The following is a 25,138-nucleotide window of genomic DNA, read 5'->3' as shown; positions in this document are numbered from 1 at the left end:
TACGTAGGTATGTATGTATGTTTGTACTCGTGTGCTACGTATGTATGTGAGTGTCTAGGAGAATGGGCAGACGCGTCTGTGAAAGTGTGTACATGTGTATGTGAACATATGTCCGTGTACTGGTATGTGTCCGTCCAAGTTGTGTACATGACTGTTACTTTGTTGAAGGTTGTATACATACTCACATATATGTTTGTATAGACGCACGCACATATATGTGTGGGTGTGTGTTTGTTCCTCTCATCACCGTCTAACTGTGAATGGATACAATGTTTAGGTGCAACTGTGCACATATAACCATATCCATATACGCAAACCTTCCATGCTGCAATTGTTTTCGTTCCAGCACACGATCTCAGATCAAATCACTTGCTATGCGAGTACATCTCCGTAATATATATATATATATATATATATATATATATAATATATATATATATATATGTATATATATATATATATCTGTGTGTATGTATGTTATATATATATATATATATATATTTAGTGCAGTGTTTGTAGTGGCAACCAGAGTAGTGTTTCTTGAATTCCTGCTGCTCAAACCGACCCCTCCAACCCCTGCCTACTCAGTTCTGATGCTGACCCTTGACTGCATCAATGAGACCTTCCTCTCATTTTTCATTCATGTCCCTCTCTCATCCCACCTGTTTCCTCTCCTGTTCATCATCACCACACCCGCCACCCTTCCAACTTGGTCCCTCGGTCACTCCTTTTCATCTTCAATACATCCCAACATGCAATACTACTCATACTACTACGACTATTACTATTATCACTACTACTACTACTACTAATAATAATAATAATGATAAAAATAATAGTAATAATATTAACAACAACTCAGGTAACCTTGAACGTGGTTCAAGTGATTCTCAGGAACAATAATTAACTGACCGACCGACTGAGTGACCATCTCACTGACCAACTCACCTCCTGGACATGGTTCATTGACCACTTGGCAAAGTTGTTGATCTTTGGATTTTTAACCCTTGTCTCCATTGCCCCACCCCCACTACCCTGCTACCCATCCCACTTCGAAGTGGACTTTATTATTATTATTGTTATCGTTATTATTATTATTATTAATACCAACGTAACACTGTTGCAATGTCACCGTTCATGAACAGCAACCAGCCCCCCTCCCTCTGTACTGCTGCATTACTACACCACCATACCACTACCACCACCACCACCTGCCTACCTCATTGTCATCACACGTTTTACCCCAGCACACCACCATCACCAATAGTGACTTATTTGTTGCAGTTGTTTCGCATTCATTCTAACTTATATATTTTCACGTTTTACATTTTTCTTACTTTTCTCCTCTATTATTATCATTATTATTATCATTATTATCATTATTATATTATTATTATTATTATTATTAATACCAACGTAACACTGTTGCAATGTCACCGTTCATGAACAGCAACCAGCCCCCCTCCCTCTGTACTGCTGCATTACTACACCACCATACCACTACCACCACCACCACCTGCCTACCTCATTGTCATCACACGTTTTACCCCAGCACACCACCATCACCAATAGTGACTTATTTGTTGCAGTTGTTTCGCATTCATTCTAACTTATATATTTTCACGTTTTACATTTTTCTTACTTTTCTCCTCTATTATTATCATTATTATTATCATTATTATCATTATTATCATTATTATTATCATTATTATTATTATTATTATTATTCATTTACTTGTCCATGTATTCTTATCGTAATTGAAAGTTAGAAAATTATAATCCCCCGCCACCTCTGTTTTCAGTGTCTCTTCCCTCTTTTCTTCTTCTTCCACCGTATGTGCTAGGTTTATTCAAATCCCCCCTCCCCCCCACGACACTTCAGCTTTCATGTAATCTCCGTGGGTCCTCATGCTACTTCACAAGGTAGAGCACCACACTAAATGCTTTACCAGATTCAGTTTTGTCCTTCTGCGTCTCAGTTCTGTTTATTATGAAGACATGGCTTCGTTAGAAATCACAAATAAAGGATTAACACAAAACAAAAAAAAAATGCTGAGTTCAAATCCCACACAGTTTGATTTTTATCTTTCGTCCCTCCATGGGGTCAATAATGATAAGTACCAGTAGTGTATCAGGGTCCGGTCTAATCAACTGAATGACTGTCTCTCATGTAAAAATTTGGTCTTGAACTTTGTTTCATGTTACTTAGGGGAGCACTATGAAACAGAGGTGGGTTTCTGGGGGTCGAATCTGCGACCCATTTTCGTTTCAAGCAAATCCCTGAAACACATTGGAAATGAATGATTTTCATGACAAAACTCATTTCCCTTTTCCCTAAAATCTAAATAACCCTAATAGGACCCTATTTCTGTGGCTGGGATATTTTAGATTCATCCTGGCTAAGTTCACCTTGCTGTGTGTGTGTGACTGCATAAATGTCTGGCAATAAAAGTTTACTATCGGGTGTGCAACTTGTTATTTCACCTATTTTGCTGATTCCATGAAAGTTGCAACTCTCATACCTCGATCTTGTTATTTGTGTGTGTGTGTGTGTGTTAATTTTTACTTGGAAAAAGATTGATAGTGACTTTGAAGTTTGGGCTTGCCTGCCATCATCAGTTTAATGGCCGTTGGGAAGCGAGAACTTTGAAGTCACTGTCAACTTTTTACTTGTAAAAATCAAGGAACATGTCTTCTATTGAAAAATATTGAATAATTCTTCAGTTTAAAGTTAGAATTGTTTCCAATCCTTAAATCTTTGTTGATCCTCTGAGATTGTGGAGGGTGGGGTGGGGTGGAAGATCGAAGAACAGGGTGACATTCATTGTATTATAATTCATTATATAATTTCAATTATTGAAAAAAAAATCAGATGTTGAAATGGAAATGTGTCTGGAATAATTTTAAAAACTGAGAAACATTGACTACGGCCATTTGAGTTGGGAAAATCTTTTGTCTGAAATGAAGAAAGGAATTCTTAAATTGGTCCGTTAAAGTTTTCTTCAATTTGTAATGAGGGAATTGCTAACCAATGCAGATAGGGACTAACATGTTTCTTTATATATATATACTAGCAGTATCGCCCGGCATTGCTCGGGTTTGTAAGGGAAATAACTATATAAGCATTTTTAGAGATGTAAAGTATAACAGCCATCTCAATATGGCTAACCACAAGGGGGGGGGGTACTGTAGCTTTTTACGTTCTGAGATTTAATAATAAATTTTTAGAGAGTTACTTCCCTTATATATGCCAAAAATGCATTAAAAATGGGAAAAATTGATGGTAAGTTTTTTTTTAAATCGTAGATTCATCGTAGATGCGCGCTAATACCCAGAAGGGCTCGATATGAATCGTGACTATAAGATACCCGCTTTTGGTTAAACTGCACTGCAAAATATGGGAGTAGTTAGGAATCTAAATCGTAGGAGACAGACACACAACTTCACTTTTATATATATAAAGATATGATATATTATAAAAGAAGAAATTGGGTTTGTTCTGAGATGCTTTGCAATATAATAGGTAGCCTGTTCCCTATTCACCCAGAATGTGTGAGACATAAGGTTGTTTGAAATCCTCCCAGGGAACCCATTCTTTCAATGTAGATACAGGCATGACAATGAAGTGGACAAAAGTTGGCTTTGCAATCAGGTCAGTCCAGGTTCAATCTCATCACTGCACAAATGTCTTCTACTTTGTGAGTGAAGCTGGAGAGATGGAATCCCTTTGGATGAACTGTACCTGAGGGGTTGTGGCTTTCCTTTTCCCTGCAAGTTTTGGAAGCCCTACATTGCCATTCTGCTTTGACCCCCCACCCCCACCCTACTCCGTACTAAGCCATCGACAAAAAAAAAAAAAGGTTCCCCAACTGATGTATGTGATATTAGAAGTCCTCCCCTCTTGAAAATGGTTTTGTTTTGTGTCAATGATTAAAGATTTTTAGACAAGAATCAGGAGAATTGTTAGGGAAAGGGTTTCTGCTTTGCTTCAATCAGGTTTTTGCCCTTCAAATGTTGTTGAGGTTAACTTTCAGTCTTCTTTTGCATGTGTGTGTGTGTCTGTGTTTATACACGCACACACACACTATATATATATATATATATATAATGTACACATATACAGGAGGAATGAAAGGCAGAGTTCAGCTCAACAATATACATATACATAGATATATAATATATAATACACGTGCACACTCACACCCAATCAATACTTGTCATGTATTGACTTTCCTACAACTGATTTACACTATCACCACCTAAATAAATTTGTAGCCATGCCAATGGGAAAAATTATTATTATTATTATTGGGGTGGTAAATTGGCAGTGAGTCAGGCAAAATGCCTTGTGGTATTTCTTCTGACTCTTTACATTCTGAGTTCAAATCCTGTGAAGGTCAACTGTGTCGTTCATCTTTCTGGGGTTGATAAAATAAAGTACAGCCCAGTGCTGGGGTTGATGTAATTGAATAACCCCTTCTCCCTCTACCCTCAGATTTAAGGCTTTATCCCTTCCATTGAACACTGGGGTTGATGTAATCAACTAGCCACCCCTCCCCCTAAATTGCTGGCCTTGTGTCAAAATTTGAAAGGTGGTGATCTGGCAGACTCATTAGCAGACCAGGCAAAATATTTTGCGCCATTTCGTCCGTCCTCACGTTCTGAGTTCAAATTCTGCCATTCTTTCTGGGTCGATTAAGTAGGTACCAGTGAAACACTGGGGTCAAGGTAATTGCCTGGTCCCCTCCCCCCAAAATTTCAGGCCTTGTATCTTTTGTAGAAAGGATTATTATTATTATTAAAACTTTAGTTATTAGGGATGTTGTCTTGGTGACAAGTCTCCTTGAATCTCAAGAATCTTTCGGAGGATTCTTGGAGAATGCAGGAAGGCTCTTTTTAGCAGGTTGGCAGTGTGAGTCTCAATTCTAAATATCTTTCAGCTTGTTAGACAGCAGTTTTGGTATTGGACCAAGTGCAACCATTTCTTGCAGGAACCAGACCAATTTTTTGCTGATTATTTGAGAGACTGAGTCATAATAAGTGGCTAAGAGTTTTCAGATCCTCTTCTCTTCTATTTCTAGAACCTTCCTCAGAAGCTGAGCTGTTCCTTTATTGTGGCATCTTCTTCTGAAGAAGTTCTGTACGTATCTCAGTTCCAAATTTTGCTTTTCAACTTTTGTTTTCATTCTTTACACCCCTCAAGGCACCCACTATTACTACTACTATTACTACTACTACTACTACTATGACGATGCTTTTCGTTTTTTTAGGGTCAATAAAATAAATCCCAGCTGAGAACTGGATTTGATGTTATCAGTTTTCTCCTCCTCTTAAAATTGCTAGCCTTGTGCCTATAGTGGAAAGGATTATCATTGTTATTATTATTATTATCATCATTATCGTTAGGCAGAGTTGGCAGAACTGTTAGCATTCTGGACAAAATGCTGAGTGGTATTTCATCCGACTTTACATTCTGTGTTCAAATTCCGCCAAGGTCAACTTTGCCTTTCATCCTTTTAGGGGGGGGGTCGATAAAATAAAGTATGAACCAAGTACTGGGGTCAGTGTAATCAACTCCCCCCCCCTCACTCCCTTTAATTACTAGCCTTATGCCAAAATTTGAAACCATTATTATTCTTAGAATTGGCATTTGGCTTTAATACAGTTATTGGACTCTCTTGTTAGATTCTTCCCCATTCTGCATGGAAACATTTCCATTCCTTAAATCTGTATGATCATTATTATTATTATTACAAGCCACCCCCACCCTACTTTCTGAATTCCAAACCTCAGCAAGGGAGACAATTCAATTGACTCTGCACTGCTCTTTTACAAGATTTGTCTTTTAATGATGCCGAGTCAAAAGAAGAATCTGTTGTTGTTTGTAGACTTCTTTTTACCATTCTTGGAAACATCGGTAAGGAAGTGACTACATTGAAATAAAAAATGAAAAAAAAAAAAAAGCAAGATTGTAAAATAATAATAATAATATTCTACCATTGTTACCCCCATTGTATGTCATTTGATTTGATTTGGCAGGGAGAAAAATAATTCAAAGGGTACCTTATGATGTAAAAAAAAAAAAAATAGTGGGGTACCCAAATATGTATAAAAGTATTTTAATTTTGTTTGGTTTATCTGATTATAAACAATTCATCTTTCATCATGTATATATGTGTGTGTATATATATATTCTTACATATGTACACACACACACATATATATGCATCCACACATGCATACACACACACGTATACGCATTGCTATATGTATATACAGTGGTATTTCTTCATTTGAAAGATTTGCTGATGATTATAAAATATTTTTTTCAATCACAATTTCAACTGTATTTGACAAAAAATATTGGGTTTTTTGTTGTTTTTTTTTTTTTTTTTACCTCAATTATGAAATTTGAAACAGATTTAATCAGCCAAATACAGCTGTTGACAGAACTAATAGAGACACCTCAGCAAACGTCACTTTAAGAACATTTTGAGAAAATATGATATGGTATTTTATTTTAATATTCAATGTATTTACTCTAAGCCTAATTATTATTTACTGTTTGAATGTGTCTGTTGTGGTTACTTCTACATCAGGGACCTGGCTAAAAAGGGTCTGACTGGATTAGTTGAAATCCCGGCTCAGAACCTGCAGTTGACCAAGCTGTGGACTTGTATGGAACCAGGAGTCATTCCAACTGCTGTGTTCCAGGCTAACTGTGTAAAGCTGCTGGAAGGATGAGTGAATACACTCACCATTTGTTGATGGAGAACAGAATCACGGTTGCTGTTATGGTTGATAGAAACACCCCATACAGATTGGTGCCAATTGCCTTTGAAAATTGTCTGAAATGGTTTGGGTCCTGTGGAATAAGCTGCACATAGAAAACAATTGTACATTTCTCTTGCAGACCAATGTGTGTACAGTTTAAGGAACTTAAAGAATGGATATCTCTGACTGGTTGGAGGAATCCAAATTTAATTCCTTGAGTAATACCCCAGGTGTTGGTTCAGTGTGATTAAGGAGAAGATTTTCACTCAGACTGCACAGATCTGACAATATGGCAACATCTTGTGTTACTTATCTGAGGAAGGGTCTCTTCCATTGAACATTATAGTTTGGAAATGCAGGAGAAAATTAGTCTTCCATAAACCAAAAATCATCTGGTGAGTGATAGGTTTTTGTCCAGTATGATGGTAAACTCCAAGAAGAAAAAAAATATCAAGGATTTCACCAAAAAAAACCAAGAAAATCCAAATGTTGCCGTGACAAGCACAAATTCTGGTTTTAAATCTGATGAAAAGAAATTATAGAAATGGTTCAACAAGAATATTCAACAAAGGAAATCCAAGATGTTTAATGAATTCTTTGGCAAAAATAATGAAGAAGATACTCCAAGTGATGTCTTCAAACACAAAAATTCAATACCTTTGGGACAAGATTCTGTTTCCTTTTGTAGGTAACTGACCAAATATTCTAAGTGCCATAGGGGGGGGGTTATATAGTTGTTTTTTAATTCATGTTTTCTATTTTGTGGTGAGAGGGAAATATGTTAAATTCAGTGATGTTCATTTTTGTGGCGTTATTGATACTGCCGATAATTGCATTTAGCAAATTCAAATTTTTCTTGTTTAAATTTACATTATTTAAAAGAGTAAAGATATTTTGTGTTCATATAGAGGTTAAATTGTGATAAAATAATTAATGGAAATAATTAAAGCTTAATCATCAGTAATACTCTTGTCTTTAAATTAAGTGATACCAGTGTGTGGGTAGATGAATGTGTGTGTGTATAGATATATATATGCATATGTACACATAAAAATATGTATGTATATATGCATACACACACACACAAACACGTATATATGCATGTTTATACATGTATGTATATGTGTGTGTGTATATATATATACACACACATGCACATTTATACCATACAAACATATATATATCTGTATGCGTGTGTATATATATATAAATATCCATGTTCATCAATTTCCATGCTTTTTTTTTCCCCCTATCCTTCATTGCTGGTATAAATTCAACAGGTTCGTCATGCAGCAATCTCTGTCTTGTAATCTTCCAGATATCTCTGTCTTGTAATCATTTCTTCCATGAGACCAAATATTTTCCGGTCTATTACCCCCTTCCACTGACTGCTTCATCTTAAGTTTTTTTGGGTTTTTTCCCCCTTGCTCTCTACCTCTGTGAAACACTGTAATCTTGTTTCAATTATTCATTTGGAAGTGATTTCAGCTACTCATTGCTAACTCATCTGACCCATGCTAGTGTGGAAAAATAGAAGTAAAACCCAATGATGACAGCAATGAAGTGGACTTTTGTATGTATGTGTGTATATGTGCATGTATATGTATGTATACATCTGTGTGTATATATATATATACACACACAGTCACACACACCTTCATACATGTTTATGTATATATAAATATTTACATGTTTATGTATGTATATTAAAAGAAAACAAATATACTTTTTTGTGTTTGTGTCCTCTTTTGCTTTTACTCACACACAAAGACTGGCAACAATGCCATTCTCTCTCTCTCTCTCTCTCTCTCTCTCTCTCTCATTTTTGGTTCTCAGCTCACTGGCTTACTGCTGCATTGCTTGACTACTTTGTTCAGGCGATGTTTCATTCTACACCACAACAACCTAGCATGTATCCCATAATGCAATGCCACAACACAGACCAATCCTGTTTGCATCCCATAATGCCCTACTCTAACATCCTGTATTTTCTGGCATACAAGTCATTGTAGATTATGCTGTAAGCCTGTGCATGCAGTCAAACATCGTCACTATCTTTCCAAATTTTGCTGCAGTCCACATTGAGTTTTTGGTCCTCCAAAGTTGCCTTAGTTCATAAGTTGACTTACTTGAAAAATTTGACTTGTTACCAGAAAATATGGTCAACCAATCTGGCACCTATCCCATAATGCCATGCTACAACACAGATCAAATGTTTGGTTTGAGGATATAACTATAAATTCCAGGTTTTTCAAATCTGAAGCAACATCAGTAACTAAGTCTCAACAACTTTTCCCTTTATCTTCTGAACTGATCCATTCAGTTTTGCCACCCTCCTAATTGTTAACTATGTCCTCTCCCATTCCATCCCTCACAGATTACCATTTTCACTTTCACTGGAATCCATTAATTACCGTTCCTTCTTTTTGTCTTTGACATTAAAGAAATTGAAGACCTGTTAGTAAGCGGGTTGATTGGTTGACAAACAACCAGCTGAAAGGCTTTGCATATCATAGCCATCTGTTTGGTGTTGCACTACCAAAGTCTGAATTCCCCCTGATAAGATAGGTCGTAGAAGGAGCTGGGATTCTAACCCTAACCCTAAACTACATTGTTGAATCAATGAGGTTAATTTTGGCATAATTCCAACCTTAGATATAGAAAACTATTTAATAGACATAATGTCAAAATGAGTTTTAGTTGCATTGCTTTTATGAAGCAAATCATATCTTATAAGCATGCTTATGTTAAGACATCATTACAAATGCATTGAACGGACCAGACAAAGGTCATGATTTATGAGGGAAAGGTTCAATCAACAGTCTCAATCATTTGCATAACTCAGTGCTTCAAGCTTCTTAAGTTACATCATCTGATCTTTAAATGAATAAAATGCTTCAAACTACAGTATCAAGATGGCAGTCTTATGGAGATTATTGCAAAATATATTCAGGGGAAAGAATGAGACTGGAAAAAAGTTTACTGGGATCAGAGAGACATATTTAAATGTTAAGTTCACTAAATGTAAATACACAGATAAGTTTATATTATGCAACTGGACGTGGCCACCATGAATGAGTTGTTCATGAATATAGAATTTTCAAATGTCTGCTTTCTTTCCTTTAATCTATTCCACCCTGCTTTTTTTTTTTTTTTTATTGAATTGGATCTTTTTAGTATAGTGAACCCTTTGTACCCCTGATGAAACTGACATCAAGTCATTAAGTTTATTATCAAGGGCCTTTATCCATTGGTTTTATTCACAAGTTACTTTCTCTTGACAGTGGAGGCACATGGCCTAGTGGTTAGAGCAGCTGATTCGCAGTCGAGGGATCGCGGGTTCGAATCTCAGACCAGGCGATGTGTATGTTTTTGAGCGAAACACCTAAGCTCCACGCGGCTCTGGCAAAAGGTAATGGTGAACCTCTGCTGACTCTTATGCCACAATTTTCTCTCACTCTTTCGTCCTGCATCTTGCAACGGACCAGGTGGGCAATCTATACGCCAAGGAAACTGGAAACCGGCCCTTATGAGCCAGGCATGGCTCAAGAAGGAACAAACTTTATCTTAACAATGAATTATGTTCTTTAAAAAGAAAAGGTATTTTTTTCTAGGATGCTCATGACAGTTAGGCACCCTTAAAACTAAAAGTATCACCAGTTTAACGGGGCTTCTATTATAGAATCTGGTCAAGCACTGATTATTATTAGTAAAACTAGATTTAAATAAACTCTATACTGTATCACTTTGACAAATGAAACTTGCTTGATCCCATGCATCATCATCATCATCGTTTAACGTCCGTTCTCCATGCTAGCATGGGTTGGACGGTTCGACCGGGGATCTGGGAAGCCAGAAGGCTGCCCCAGGCTCCAGTCTGATCTGGCAATGTTTCTACAGCTGGATGCCCTTCCTAACGCCAACCACTCCGTGAGTGTAGTGGATGCTTTTTACGTGCCACCTGCACTGGAGCCAGGCGAGGCTGGCATCGGCCACGGTCGGATTGGTGCATTTTACGTGCCACCGGCACGGAAGCCAGTCGCGGCGGCACTGGCTTCGGCCACGATTCGGATGGTGCTTTTTACGTGCCACCGGCACGGAAGCCAGTCGAGGCGGCACTGGCTTCGGCCACGATTCGGATGGTGCATTTTACGTGCCACCTGCACGGAAGCCAGTCGAGGCGGCACTGGCTTCAGCCACGATTTGGATGGTGCTTTTTACGTGCCACCGACACAGAAGCCAGTCGAGGCGGCACTGGCTTCGGCCACGATTCGGATGGTGCTTTTTACGTGCCACTGACACGGAAATATATATACATATATTGGAATTAGAGAAGAGATTCCTGGCATGGAAGTTAAACCTAGAATCAAGAGGTATCAAAGTTAGCAGAAACTAAAGTTTTAGTAAGTTTTAGTCATCAAGGGGATGACTTTGCTTGATATGCAGGAAAGGAGAAGGTATAAACCCCAAAAACTATACACAAAAGGTGCAGTGGAATTAGGGGCTGACTTACAGAGAGGTGTTTGTATGTGGCAGATACCCTGGAGCAACATTTGTCATGAGCACATTGGAGAGCCATTCTCTTGAGTTTCAGGTTGGCTGAAATAAGCAGGGCAAGTGGTTGCTCTGTAAGTGTAGTATTGAGATAAAAACTGGTTGGAAAAATGGTGAGCAAGCTATTACCACTGGTGGCAACAAAGGTGTTTTCTCTGAGAGTGAAGGGTAGATTTTATGATGCAGGTGTTAGAACAGTGATGTTCCATGATAGCAAGGTTCTGCTCTTGAATGTTGAAGACTTGTGGAGAGCAGAAGCGAATGAAACTAGCATGCTCTGATGAATGTGACATGTCCGTGTGCCAGAGTACAAATGGGCCGAGAAAAATTGGGTTTAAGAGGAATCCAGTATGAGTTGCAACAGTGGATGTTGTGCTGCCAGAAGATGTCGAGCATTCCAGATTTGTGGAAGAGGGGCAAAGTGTTGAAGGCTGACTAGGAATGGGCACAACAACCCTCATCTTGTGAGGAAGTCATTTAAAATATAGAATATGTTCAACAACATCGAGGAACAAATAAAATTTAAAATGGAGCATCCGATAATACCATTTCCTTGTCTCTGCTTCAGAACGGATCCAATTCCACTAGTTTTTGTAGAAAAGCAGTATGTAGGGGCCTCTTTGTGTATTGTAATTCATCTCTACCCTTCAGAGCTAAAATGACCTGCGTTAGAAATGAGATTCACAGTAAATGCAGTGAGGCAGAAAAGAAAAAGACCCAGCACTGTTCAATTCTGAAAAGTCCTTACAGAGAATGATTCATCCTTACTCTTTCACTAAACACCAGACCTCTTAACAAAATCCACACATTCAGGGATAAGTAACATTTTTCTTTTGAAACTGCCACATTTTTACGAAAAAACAACTGCTGCCATCTGTAGCAATGGATTGGATATATAACTGGCAGATTATGGATCTCTCTGGGGAGGATCCTAACTAAAAACGAGCCGAGACAAATACAGCCGTTTGAACGTTGCCCAATTACTCGATCAATGATATGTCTGCGGTCCTACGTAGTATATAAACCCATGTATTGAATTCTACATTAAAAGTACCAACATAGTACACAGGTTAAAGAATACCTCAATATTAAAAAAAAAATCTGATATACGACACCCAATATATCCAGGTTTCCCTTGAAACGATGGCACAAAACTTTGGGAACCTGAAGATAAAAGAAGCAAGACCAACCCACTTATTAACAACAGAACCGAACTACACACAAGAAAAGAATCTGAGGAATTACTGTTGAGTTGCTTAAAATATCTGGTAGAGTAGGATACAGTCTTGTTGCCTACTTAATTAGTACAGGAAGGTAATTATATTAAATGACAGTCAAACGTTAATAGGATACCTCGGGTAGAGATAATCACAGGAGAATCGAATTCAAATGTTTGGACCAGATTATGAAAGTTAGGAAAAGAATTCTAGCTCAATTAATTAGAGGGAGTAAACTAGATTTGTGCCTGAGAAAGGAACTGAATATGTCCTAGAGAGGTACAGGCAGAAGATCTTGGATAAAAGTGTAGTGGAATTTAGAATGGAATCGTCATTGGCCCAGCAACGAGAAATAAGGGAAGAATATCAGACAACTTGTCTTGAATTCTAACTAATAACATCTCAGTTGCGATCATTGAATTGTATATTTCTAGTGGAACTTTCTATGATTTTCCTGCCAAATCATGGCAATAAATATAGAAGAGAGGAACATTGGCATCTCCTGAGGAGTCAGGTTTCTTGGTCACTCCCCGACCCTGGGTTAAAAAGAATGATTTGTCCACTATGAACATATATTCTCAACCAAAACACAAGATATATTCATATCTCTCTACTGATAAACAGTGATTCAGCCTCCAGTAAACAACTGTTGTAGATATTTGTAAAGAAATGATCTTATCAAAAACTTAAGATAAACTTGGTCGTAGATCGCTAACACAGCCACAGTCATTCAACACCCAAGTCTACAAAAGTTAGCTTCTGTATTTAGCAGACGATCTTGAGAAAGCCTTTGATAGGGTCCTTCACTTTGTAATCTGGTGATCACTCGAAAACCTAGGAGCAAACAAATGGTTTGTAAGAGTTATACAAGCCATGTACAGAAGGTAAGGGTTAACGAGTATTGCGACGAATTTAATGAGCAGTTAATTCATCAGGGTTCGGTTCAGTCCCCTCTTATTCATCATAAAAATACGGATCATAACAGAGCAGCTTAAGTCTGGTTGCTCATGGGAACGGCTATATACTGAAGACGTTGTTATGGTTGAATCTATTGCAGAATTAAAAAAGAAATTCCAGGTTTGGAAACAAAATCTGGAATCGGGAATCGAAAGGCTTCAAAGTTAACCTAGCAAAGAGCAAAGTTTTAATAACGAGGAAAAAAGAGAGGGGACTCTGCTTTCATCAAGGAAATAGCCTTGAGTCAATAGGAAGAGAATTGATGTGACATACACAAGGCAAACCATTTAAACATAAGAAGTGTAATAGAGTGAGGAGCAGGTTGATAGAGAAAGTAGACTTTGTATGTGACATTCAGAGGAGCAATAAACACCAAGAGAGTGCTCGGGAAATAGATTTTCTCAAATCTTAAGAGGTATTAGATAACTTCTTTTAACTTGGTGATGTAATTGCAAAGCTAGAATAAGAACTGGCTGGGAAACGTTCAGAGAAGTATTGCCTCTGTTCATAAAAGATTTCTCTCTCAAAGTGCAAGGCAGGCTGTGTGATATTTGTGTATGAGCAGCATTTTTATATAGTTGTGAGATGTGGACTCTGAATGCAGAGGACATGTGGAGACAGGGAAGGAATGCTCCATTGGATGTGAAAAGTAACGTTTGTGTACGACAAAGTACAAATGTATTAAGAAAAAAAAATGGACAGAAGGGGCAACAGTTTTAGTGCGCAAGAGAGGACTGCGTTGGAATGGTCATATGGATAACCATATCATGCGATCATATCAACAGCTGTATAAAAATGTGCTGACCACTCAAGGTAAACGGAACTTATAAAGGAGGAAGGGGACTCATGAAGACATCGGGTGAAGTGGTGAAGAATAATCTGGGGTGTTTGAATATCATGAAGGAGAAAACAAAGAACTGGGACAGTTGGCGATATTCAGTGCTCGAGAAAATCTGCCCATTTCTGCGGTTCCGAAAGCAAAATGCATATACACAGAACTGGCGCCGTTGCCTAATCTCCTCATCAAATCTTTCCTCCAACTCATTTTATATCCCTGATTTCTCCATCAGTCGCTGTGTTTTGTTAAATGAACCCAAATGTATTACCAGTACACATTTAATCGATCACAAAAGGCAAGAAAAGTGAATTATTGACTGTTATTTCTAGCGAATCTCCTTGCCACATCAACATGGTTAAACTCAGCGGTTTCTATAAATTCTATTCATTAGAAAGTTTTATTTTTTCAGTGCTTTGTAAAACTGTTTCTTCTAAAGAAGATTCCAAGGCCTTAGTTTTACTCAGAGATTTGTGAAATGTCCTGAAGAAAATGTCTCTTCCATCTAAATCAGGCCATGGCGACTGTTTTTGGAGGTGGTCTACACTGGAAACGTTTTTATATCTCGTTGGCCAAAGCAAATAAAAAACGAATCTACAGAGGAACAGCTGCCTTTTTTGTTTTTTTTTTCAATGTCATCTGTTGTAAGAAAGGAATTGCTCTACTTTTCAAGACATTAAAAGAAAATCAATGTTTGTCCTAAATTAGTTTTAACAGTGGAACTTGAAGTGTATAAAGCTACAATAATCCTTTCTACTCTAGGCACAAGGCCCGAAATTCGTGTGTGGGTCTTGTCGATTACATCAACCTCAATGCTCAACTGGTTACTTATTATATCGACCCGGAAAGGATGAAAAATAAAGGCGACCTCGGCCGAATTTGAACTCAAAAATTAAGATGGACGAAATGTCGCAGAGCATTTTGTCCGACGTGCAAACGATTCTGCCAGCTCCCCACTTTATAAAGCTGCAAATAATCATTTCTACTCTAGGCAGAAGGCCTTGAAAATTTGGGGGAGGAAGGGGTCTCATCGATTACATCGACCTTGGTGTATAACTGGTACTTATTTCATTGACTCCCAAAAGGATGAACGGCAAAGTCAACCTTGGCAGAATTTGAACTGAGAACGTGAAGCATTTCACCCGGTGTGCTAACGATTCTGCCAGCTCACCACTTTGGTCATAGAGCTGCAGGTAATAACGCGCAGAATATTGTGTTGAAAACACAGATGGAATTAGGTCGAAGGGAAGCTTTCGATTTTCTTTTCAAATAAAAGGGATTTTTCGACACAATATTCTATACGTTATTCCTTTCTACTCTAGGCACAAGGCCCAACATTTTTGGGAGGGGGCCAGTCGATTAGATCGGCCCCAGTACGCAACTGGTACTTAATTTATCGACCCCGAAAGGATGAAAGGCAAAGTCAACCTCAGTGGAATTTGAACACAGAATGTAACGGCAGACGAAATACCTATTTCTTTACTACTCACAAGGGGCTAAACACAGAGAGGACAGACAAATGGATTAAGTCGATTATATCGACCCAGTGCGTAACTGGTACTTATTTAATTGACCCCGAAAAGATGAAAGGCAAAGTTGACCTCGGCAGAATTTGAACTCAGAACGTAGCGGCAGACGAAATACCTATTTCTTTATTACCCACAAGGGGCTAAACATAGAGGGGACAAACAAGGACAGACAAACGGATTAAGGCAATTACATCGACCGCAGTGCATAACTGGTACTCAATTTATCGACCCCGAAAGGATGAAAGGCAAAGTCGACCCCGGCGGAATTTGAACTCAGAACGTAAAGGCCGACGAAATATCACCAAGCACTTCACCCGGCGTGCTAACAATTCTGCCAGCTCGTACATTATTAACTAGTTATGGGGCAGCGAGCTGGCAGAATTGTTAGCACGCCAGGTGAAATGCTTAGCAATATTTTGTCTGTCTTTACGTTCTGAGTTCAAATTCTGCCGAGGTCAACTTTGCCTTTCTTCTTTTCAGGGTCGATAAATTAAGTATCAGTTATACACTGGGGTCGATGTAATTGACTAGTCCCCTCCCTCCAAATTTCAAGGCCATGTGCCTTCAGTAGAAAGGTTATTAATTGTAGTATTTACTTTCAGTTCCACTGTTAAAGATAGTTTTCTTCAAATCCCTCGTAGTTTTTAATTCTTTTCATGTGAAGAATAAGTGTTTTGTAAGATCTGACATGCTACGAAGAGTTTAACTCGCGCGAATAAGCAGGTTTACGTGGCTTCTGGGTAAATGGGGTGCCACCTGGTTTACCTGCTTTCCTCAAAAGACACGTCAATATTTTTGTAAACCTCTACTTTCTTAGAATCAATAATACATGTAAACCAATTTGGGGCAACATCCGGCCTGTGGGACTTTCTGAATGGTGCAACATTGAAAAATTATCTTAAACTTGTTTAGTAGTGCAGTCTACTCGATGACAAGCCATCTCTCACATGGACTGCTTCTTGATAAAAGTTCCCCGTGTCTGATATAACAACCTTAGTTATGTCGCTCTATTCATTCAAGTGAAAACATTTGCTGTTTAAAATATCACGCTGGCAGAAACTTATCTATTTGTTTGTTTATTTTCTTTGGTCTTACTTACGAGATCTAATTTTTAAAAATTTGGGATCTTTTCGGTTTGAACGGCAGTTTTTTCTAGCAGTGTCATATGAAATTGTCATCCATAATTATGACCCTAGTATCGATCTATTGCATTTCAATCTATTTTAGGGTTAGGGGTGCGGGGAAGGGTATCTTTTTTTTCTTCAGAAATGTAAATAAACCCAATCTGTTTCTTAAATGGGGGACATATTCATACGGCACAGAATGTTTTCACCTCAATAGACGTCATTGATTGGTTGAAATTGGAAAAAAAAAACAAACAACAAATATCTTACAAACCATAGAATTTTCTCAATAAAGCTAAGAGAAAAAGATGTTTTATAAACACATTCTACCAGTATACGAAGTTTAAAAGTGTTTAGTTACGTGGAAATTATTTTTAAAAACTGCCGGTCAAACTGAAAAGATCCAAAATTTGTATTAATATAAAACATTGGTAGCAGTAATTGCTCTTCATTAAACATTAATTCATTTGAAGCCTCCGCAAAAATAAGATATTTGTTCTGGGTTTTTTTCAGGACCGAATTTTATTGTTCGCTAAACAAATATAGATAAATGAAACAAAGAACTTTTTTGCATGTAACATCACATATTCATGGAAAGAAAGTTTTTAAATTTCCGATAAATCGTGAGGCTCTAAGCAAATGCTTCTTTGTTTAATGACCCGTGGTAAACCAGTTGGGGTTAGTATTTCAACCGATGACTAGCAAGATCGTTAGAAGAGTTTGACAGAATCCCAAACAGTTTTTAATCACGGTCCTTTACATTGGGAGTTAAAATCCCACGAGTCAGTATTATATTTCATATCTCGGTTGGGTTAATAAAACACCAGCTAGATATTAGGGTCAATTTGTATTCCCATCGTGTGTATTCCTATATTGATGTGAAGTGAATGGGATCAGAATAAAAGACGTGGATTACAAGTGGAACAAGGCAGACTCGTCGTCAATACGCAGCGGCATTTTTTATGGCTTTACGTTCTGAGTTCAAATATCGCCGAGGTCGACTTTGCCTTTCACCTTGCGGGAATCGATAAAATAAGTACCAGTTGAGCACTGGGGTCGATGTAATCGATAAGTCCCTTCTCCCAAACTTCAGGCGTTGTGACTATAGTGGAAAGGATTACGAATGTAAATAGTTGCTAATTAAGGATTTTAATTCCCACTGCAGAAACTCTGACAGGGAGAGTTACCTCCCTTGTAATATCTGACACAAACCATTTTCCTGTAACGCGAAGCCTTGCGTATGTGTTGTGTTTGTGGCTGTGTGAGCAGATTGCCTGGTGTCTGCCGAGTAATTACACAACATAAATAGAAGAAGAAATTGAAGACACTTGCTTAAAAGAAGAGACTGTAAGTGGAGGGCATTTAAGGCCCACAATAGCCTTTTGATAAAGTGTGTCTGTCTGGCGAAGGCGTGAACCATGTTACAAACTTGGAAGAGACGATCTGTGAAAGTTTGTTTTTTCATTCTCTCCCGGTTTCCATTCTTAAATGCCATTACTTTGTTGATGCTTCTCGGAGAATTGGCTGTCCACGAGAGGTAAGAAATATATTCAAACAACCTTTTTTATTTTTTGTTATATTCTATAAAGCCTCTGTTCGAATAACTTTATTTACTTCTATATGGCTGTTGTTGTAGTTTGGCCCCCAGTCAGCCCTGAACGAGCATTCTAATCACGACTATCTTGTAATATATATATATATATATATATATATATATATATGTGTGTGTATGTATGCTATATGTTTAGGACTATGTATAACTCATCGTTCTTTGTTTTAAGATGGTAGTTTTGTATTTGCTTGCTGTTGTTGTTGTGGCAGATCGAGTGATCTCGTTGTCTCTACTTCTAACGGTTTGTGAGACTCGTCTCTGTTAAAGTTTGAAACAATTCCTGCCAACAATACATTATAACGAATCTAAGAACAAACTAATCACTCATCTCCTTTATATTATCGATCTATGCATTTAAAAATACTTCTTTCAAACTATTTTTTGTTATAAATTATGAGAAATATTGAAATTATGGATTAGGTTTCACTTGACGTCTTTATTTCGTCTTTTCGCCAAATATGGGTTTAGAGAAAGCGTAAGGAGAAGAGGTCTGTCATAATGTGTCAACGAAAGGGTGCGGTGCTCGCGAAGATGCTATTTACACGCTTTACGCATTTACTGCTCATATTTGTCGAGGAAATCGAAATTCGTGAATGCAGATTTAATATCATTTGTTGCGGCCCGCGGACGATTTTTTGTTTTTTTCCTTTTTTTTTTACTTGTTGATTCTGTACTACGGTAATTTTTTTTGGTGGGGAATATTTTGGCCCGAGACCAGTTTTCAGTCTCTTACCTTAAGGGAGGTAACTCGATATACCGAGCTTAACCACGTGCTTGTTTAGAACTTTGTTGGGGTTTTTTAAACAGTTGAAGTTGTTCTCTGCAAAGTGGTTGGCATTAGAAAGGGCATCTAGGTGTCGAAATATTGCCAACGTAGACAATGGAATCTGGTGTGGATCCTGGTCTTGTAGACAATGGATCCTGTCAAATTGTCCAACCGCTGCAGGATGTACAGAAATGGTTAATTGTAGCAGAACTCATGAAAGGAAATCAGATGGCTTGTTAGAAACGATCGGAGTTTCTCTTGCCTAAATCAAAGAAAAAGACAATATTCTGGTCTTCTGAAAGACAAAATGCTGGTTAATGAAACTGAATGGAAATATTTTATAAAATAAATGCCATTATTTTCAAAATAATAAATCACTATTATCTGTTGATTACCGGCAACTATGGTGAAATACAGTATTTGTTACTCTTGTGATCACTTATGGAGCAATTTTGTTTTACTCAGCTCTGAAGTATGTTGTGTTTTCTAACACTATACGTCTTTAAAGGGATTTTTCTCACCTATAAAACCATAGCTTCTGACATTTAAACTGTGTTAAGTATACTGTTTTGATCATTTTTTTTCAACTTAAGAGCTGTTTCTTTTGCATAATTTGAATTATGTCTTTTTACATGAATAAATTTTTTCTTGAAAACCATTTTTGTTCCATTTAATGTCTGAAGGTAACAGTAGGGGGCTGTCTGTGAATATAGGGATGAATTCCAAGACTTTTGGCAAATCACGTGATGGGTTCCACATCAAAATAAGTTTATAAATTACTGACTCAGATCATTTAATCCATTTGACCCCAAACTGCCTGAAACCAGATCTGGTTCTAGGGTTCAAACTTCCTTTTTAAAATGGTTTTTATTGAAAGCTTCCATCAGAATTTCCCGTATATTTATGTTCCAAACGTCAGCTTAATAAAGACAAAGTTATTTTGCCAAGTTCCTTGTTTTTTTTCAAAATGAATTGAAACAAAGGCAGAGGATTTCTACAGGAATATGTTGAAGAAAGGGGAAGTTAGTGTTGGAGGCTCTTGACGTATAACTATAACAGCTAATATTGAAGGGGTGCGAGAGAGAGGCTGGAGAATGTGTTGTGTTGATAAGAGAAGTGATTGTGTGGATATGGAGATATCATGTGACTGGATGACACCTGCTGACAGGAAGGTGCCAAAGGCAGAGGAAGAACTATTGGGGGTCATTACTTAGTGTGTTGGGCTTCAGAGATGTGATGACCAAAGAACTGGAAAGAGCCGTAATCTGCAATGCTTTAAGCCATTCAAACCCATGCCAGCATGAAAAAGAGAGGCATTAAAGTGATGATGATGATGATGGTGATATTTCCTGGCTGACCTCTTGTTATTTCTTTCCTTGCAGCTACCCGCCAATTAATCCGAAAGTCATATACATCCACCTGGGTTTGTTTCTCGTGTGCGGAGCTTTGATGTCTGGGTTTTCAGGAGGAAAGTCAGTCCCTCTTATATATGCTGGACAGTTAATGTATTTTGCCTATAATTCTTATTCTAACAGCAATATGGACCGTGATTGGTTGCGGGTAAGTTTTTTTCTATTTTGGAATTGATAGAAAAGAAAAACAAGAAAACAATCATTTGTAAATACACCTTCAATTTTATATTATAAGTGTGAAATCTAGTTTTTGTCATGTGATATTACCCTCATGCTGCAGTAAACCTTATTTGGTTCCAAGTTTTTGGATTAAATAAGTGGAAAGTCTTGTCTTTTATGGTTTGCTTCCAGTGATGAGATTTATATGTCGGCAGCAACAGTATCTACTTTATACAATCAAAGTAGCCACTGTATTCCTCTTTACATAGTTACACCCCATACTTCCAATGAGAACTATCTTGGCTGTGGCCAGAGACTAATAAGATATAAACTGTAGCGCTTTGTCTAGTGCCATGCTCTTGGCTGTGATAGGGATGATTCTCTGACAATATTCTTGTAAATGTTTTCCCCCAGTCATTCTGTTGTTGACATTTATTTTGTGGGGGAAATGTTGTAAATAGAGATGCAGCTCTGGCTGTGTGGTAAGATGCTTCTTTCCCAATTGCATGGTTTCAGTTTCAGTCCCCTTGTGTGGCACCTTGGGCCAATCTTGAGCTTTGTCAGTGGATTTGGAAGACAGAAACCAAAAAAAGCCTGTCATGCCCAGACACATCTAGCTGTTGTTTTTCTCCTTTAGACTCAGTAAAGACACTATTTTATTGCATGGGTTTTAATTAATTTGACTAATTTATTATGCCCGTCCAATCCATGCTAGCATGGAAAATGAATGTTAAACGATGATGATGATGATTATATTTTGTTTTCTTTTTTTTTTTTAGACATTGATTTGTGCCCGCCATTTTGCTTGTGCAGGAGTTTATATTGGACTGGCATATTTATTTGACAAAAACTCAGGCAAACAACTGCAGCAAATATCTTACAGTGTTCTTGGAATCTACTGCTTAACTCTTATAGTTGCCCTCAATAATAATACTGAGCTCTACCAAGCTTTTATCTACCATTTCCCTGTGTCTGATGTGTCTCATGTTGTTATGAACATCTTGCTTGGTCTTTGCTCTGTGTCGCTGTTCTCTGGTGTGAAACAAGTCCAGTGCAAGACATTCTTTACTTTGGCGATATTAATGGCGCTGATATCACTGTTTATTGACTCTCGACTCTCTTACTGGACTGAATACAAGAAAGTTCATTTTTGGAACCAAATTCGTTTAATTTGCGACCAGATCTGTATAACAATAGGCTTTATTTTATTTGGTCTCTCATCCTATTAAATGTCAGTGTTAAGGGTGAGGTGTGTGACAAGAGAGGTGTCAGCCTTGTTTTAATTTATATTGATAACATTTTGACTAAATTGTTCAATTATATTTCTGATATTTATTTTATTGATCTAACCCCAAGGTAGCTGAGAGGTAAAATCAGCTCCAGCAGAATTTGAACTCAGAAAAAGTAAAAAGGAATTCAATTAAATTCCTACACAAGGCATTTTGTTGGATGCTCTCCTGTTTCTACCATTTCATTATTCTCCACAATATTCCAAATATCTTATAGAGGTCAGTTTGGTAACATAGAGGCTCAAGAGCTCCCTGTAACTCCTCTGTATCTGACTTTCATCTCTCACAGTCATGGACAAACTGCACGTCTTCACTGACCAATGCACTTGAGTTTGTTTTATGTCTTGCCTGATGAAGGCACCTGTCTCATTGTGGCTTCTTGATAAAGGTTGCTCACATCTGATCTCTAAGGTCAACAACATTAATAACAGAGCATCCATAAAGTTGCTCAACCTGCTAAATGTAGCAGCTAAATTCTTCCTTACTTATAAACCCCTTACCTTTCCAAATTACAATAATGCCTGTTACAGGTTCTGTCTAAAATACACCTATAACTGGTTCTTAATTTCATTAACTCTGTCAATATGAAAGATTCTTTTAATTTGGAGAAGCATTTTTTTTTTTATCTTCGAATTCAAAACTGCTGCTTTATTTCAATAATTTTCCTTTGTGATGAATCTCTCCCTCACAACTGCTTAACGACCTTCTAAAATTTTTGGTTAATTACCTTAAATAACAGAATACCTGTTCCTCTGTTGTTTTCTGGTCTGCTTTATGTAAAAACAACAGACCAAAGTGACCTCTATAAAATTTGTTTGTATTGTTATATTTCATAAAAAAAAACTTATTTTTAACATATATTTTTTAAAAAATTACACTTTTACACTCTGGTTTTTTTTAAAATTATTTTTGTTGTTTGACCAATTTTTGCAGTGAAATTTCTTTGAATTGTTTTTGTTTTATTGTCAGGAGAAGAAGGGGGAAAGCAAAAACTGTTTATGCTGGTGGGATTTGAACTCAGAATCTATAGAAATCAAATTAGCTCTCAGTGTTTCTACCACTCTACTGCCTTTGTAAATAATTTTCTTTTAAATTTTGGCACAAGGCCAGCAATTCTGAGGAGAGAGGGCAAGTTGATTGACCCCCAGTAGTTTATTTTATCGACCCCAAATAAAAAAAAAATAGATGAACAATAAAATTGACCCAGCAGGATTTGAACTCAGAATGTAAAGAGTCAAAAGTAATGCCACAAAGCATTTTGTCTGGTGCAATAATGACTCTTCCAGTTTGCTGCCTTTTTTAATAAAGATCATAATAATAATGCCTTTATAAATAATAATAATAATAATAATAGTGAGTCTTTCACATTCTATTTAAGTATGACTGTCCTTTTTTCTGCCAAAATAAATCCTTCAAGGCAGTACCCCAGCCTGGCCACAGTCCCATGACTGAAACAAGTAAAAGATAAAATACACACACACACACACACACACACAAATCCTCATCATTGCATTTGTGCTCCCACCCTCCTGTGCTAACCATTCAATATTTCATCACTTGTTGTTGCTGCTGCTGTTGTGGTTGTTGTCCTTCATCACCAAATCCAAACAGCAACAGTGAAAAACTACCAATCTTTCTGGTTGTAATATATTTTATTTTTAATGGCTGGATACCATTCGACCTCTAAACCTCTCATTGCATGCACCCAATATATTCAATCATGCCACAAACGCAAGAAAGGTTAACAGTTGGGCCTAAAGAATCTCCTCATCAGTTCTTATTCAAATTCTCTGCTTTCCTAATATGGATTGCCTTCATTATGGCTTGCAAAGTCCACGCCTCCTCTGTTTAATAATGAGAAAATCCTCCCCCAATTATTTATAAATTCTTATTGTTAATAAAATTATTTATATCAAAATTACGTATGCATAAATGTTATTTAAAACAAAAATTCATTCCTATTTCTTTTACATTTAGTTTTTAAACCCAAATTATTATGGATTTGTGATGGAATACATTCTTGGTTTGGCAATTGCTGAAGGTTCTGCTCAGTGGACAGGTTCAGTTCCACTCTGCAGTACTTTTGGTATGTGTCTTCGATTATAACCCCAAGTTGATGAAAATCTTGTGAGTGGATTTTGTAGATGAAAGCTTAAAGAAATCTGACACATCTACCTGTATATCTATCTATCTGTCTATCTACCTGTGCATCTATCTGTCTGTCTGTTTATCTCTATCAATCTGTTTCTTTCTCACAATCTACCTGTGTATGTGCATGTGTCTGTGTGTTTATTTACCTCAACACTCTACAAAAAGTTGTTACAAGTAATGTTGTTGTTGTTGGTGTTGTCACTTCAGTCAGCAGATCATCCTCTAACCTTCAAAGATGTGAAATAAGAAATCCCTTACTTCGAAAGCAAGTACGATGTTGGCATCAGAAAGGTTGTCTGGCCATAAAACAAGACTTCTATGATATATTTATCTAATTCGTGCAAAACACTGGCATAAAACAAAGCAATGACAAGATTTCATGCAAAGGAAATACCATTTCTTGTTCTGCATTTTCTGGCAGATGACTCCAACTATTCAGACCCAAATTCACAGCCAAGAAAAGGTAGATTGGTTTACAGACCAAAACGATTTGGAAAGATAGAAATGATATTTGAATGTTTACACCCTATAATATGGTGACTTGTATGCTGGAACTTGTATGCTAGATAAAAAATAAGAAACATTAGCATCCCGAATGAGAAACTTAGTTTTTAATGTGTCATAAAAGAACAAATGGTAATAATTAATTACTGTCTCTTATTCAAGAATTATTTGAAATGTTTGTTTAGTAATTGTTTGATGTTCTTGACAATATTAAAAAAAATGAAAAAGAGAAGTTAACCCCAAATATCAATAAAA

General features: G+C 37.2%; 2 protein-coding genes across 4 annotated transcripts in view; both read left to right on the top strand.

Annotated features, from left to right (window-relative positions):
- The window catches only part of LOC115224268 (nuclear receptor subfamily 1 group D member 2-like), a 77,667-nt gene extending 72,220 nt beyond the window's left edge, over window positions 1–5,447 (top strand). For all 3 annotated transcript variants that reach the window (XM_036513256.1, XM_036513255.1, XM_029795080.2), the window contains one exon: window positions 5,082–5,447. In XM_036513256.1, coding sequence (XP_036369149.1) covers window positions 5,082–5,131 — 50 coding nt within the window. In that variant the 3' untranslated portion in view covers window positions 5,132–5,447. The remainder of the gene's footprint in view (window positions 1–5,081) is intronic.
- A 12,616-nt stretch (window positions 5,448–18,063) lies between these two features.
- On the top strand, window positions 18,064–24,149 carry LOC115224383 (transmembrane protein 101). Its single transcript, XM_029795270.2, has 3 exons — window positions 18,064–18,527; window positions 20,751–20,928; window positions 21,719–24,149. The coding sequence occupies exons 1-3, from the start codon at window positions 18,409–18,411 to the stop codon at window positions 22,166–22,168; spliced, it is 747 nt and encodes a 248-aa protein (XP_029651130.1). The 5' UTR covers window positions 18,064–18,408; the 3' UTR covers window positions 22,169–24,149.
- Window positions 24,150–25,138: the final 989 nt, after the last annotated feature.

Source organism: Octopus sinensis, linkage group LG25, assembly GCF_006345805.1.
Source record: "Octopus sinensis linkage group LG25, ASM634580v1, whole genome shotgun sequence".
NCBI classification, from domain to species: Eukaryota; Metazoa; Mollusca; class Cephalopoda; order Octopoda; family Octopodidae; genus Octopus; species Octopus sinensis.
This window is presented reverse-complemented; position numbering and strand designations above follow the sequence as displayed.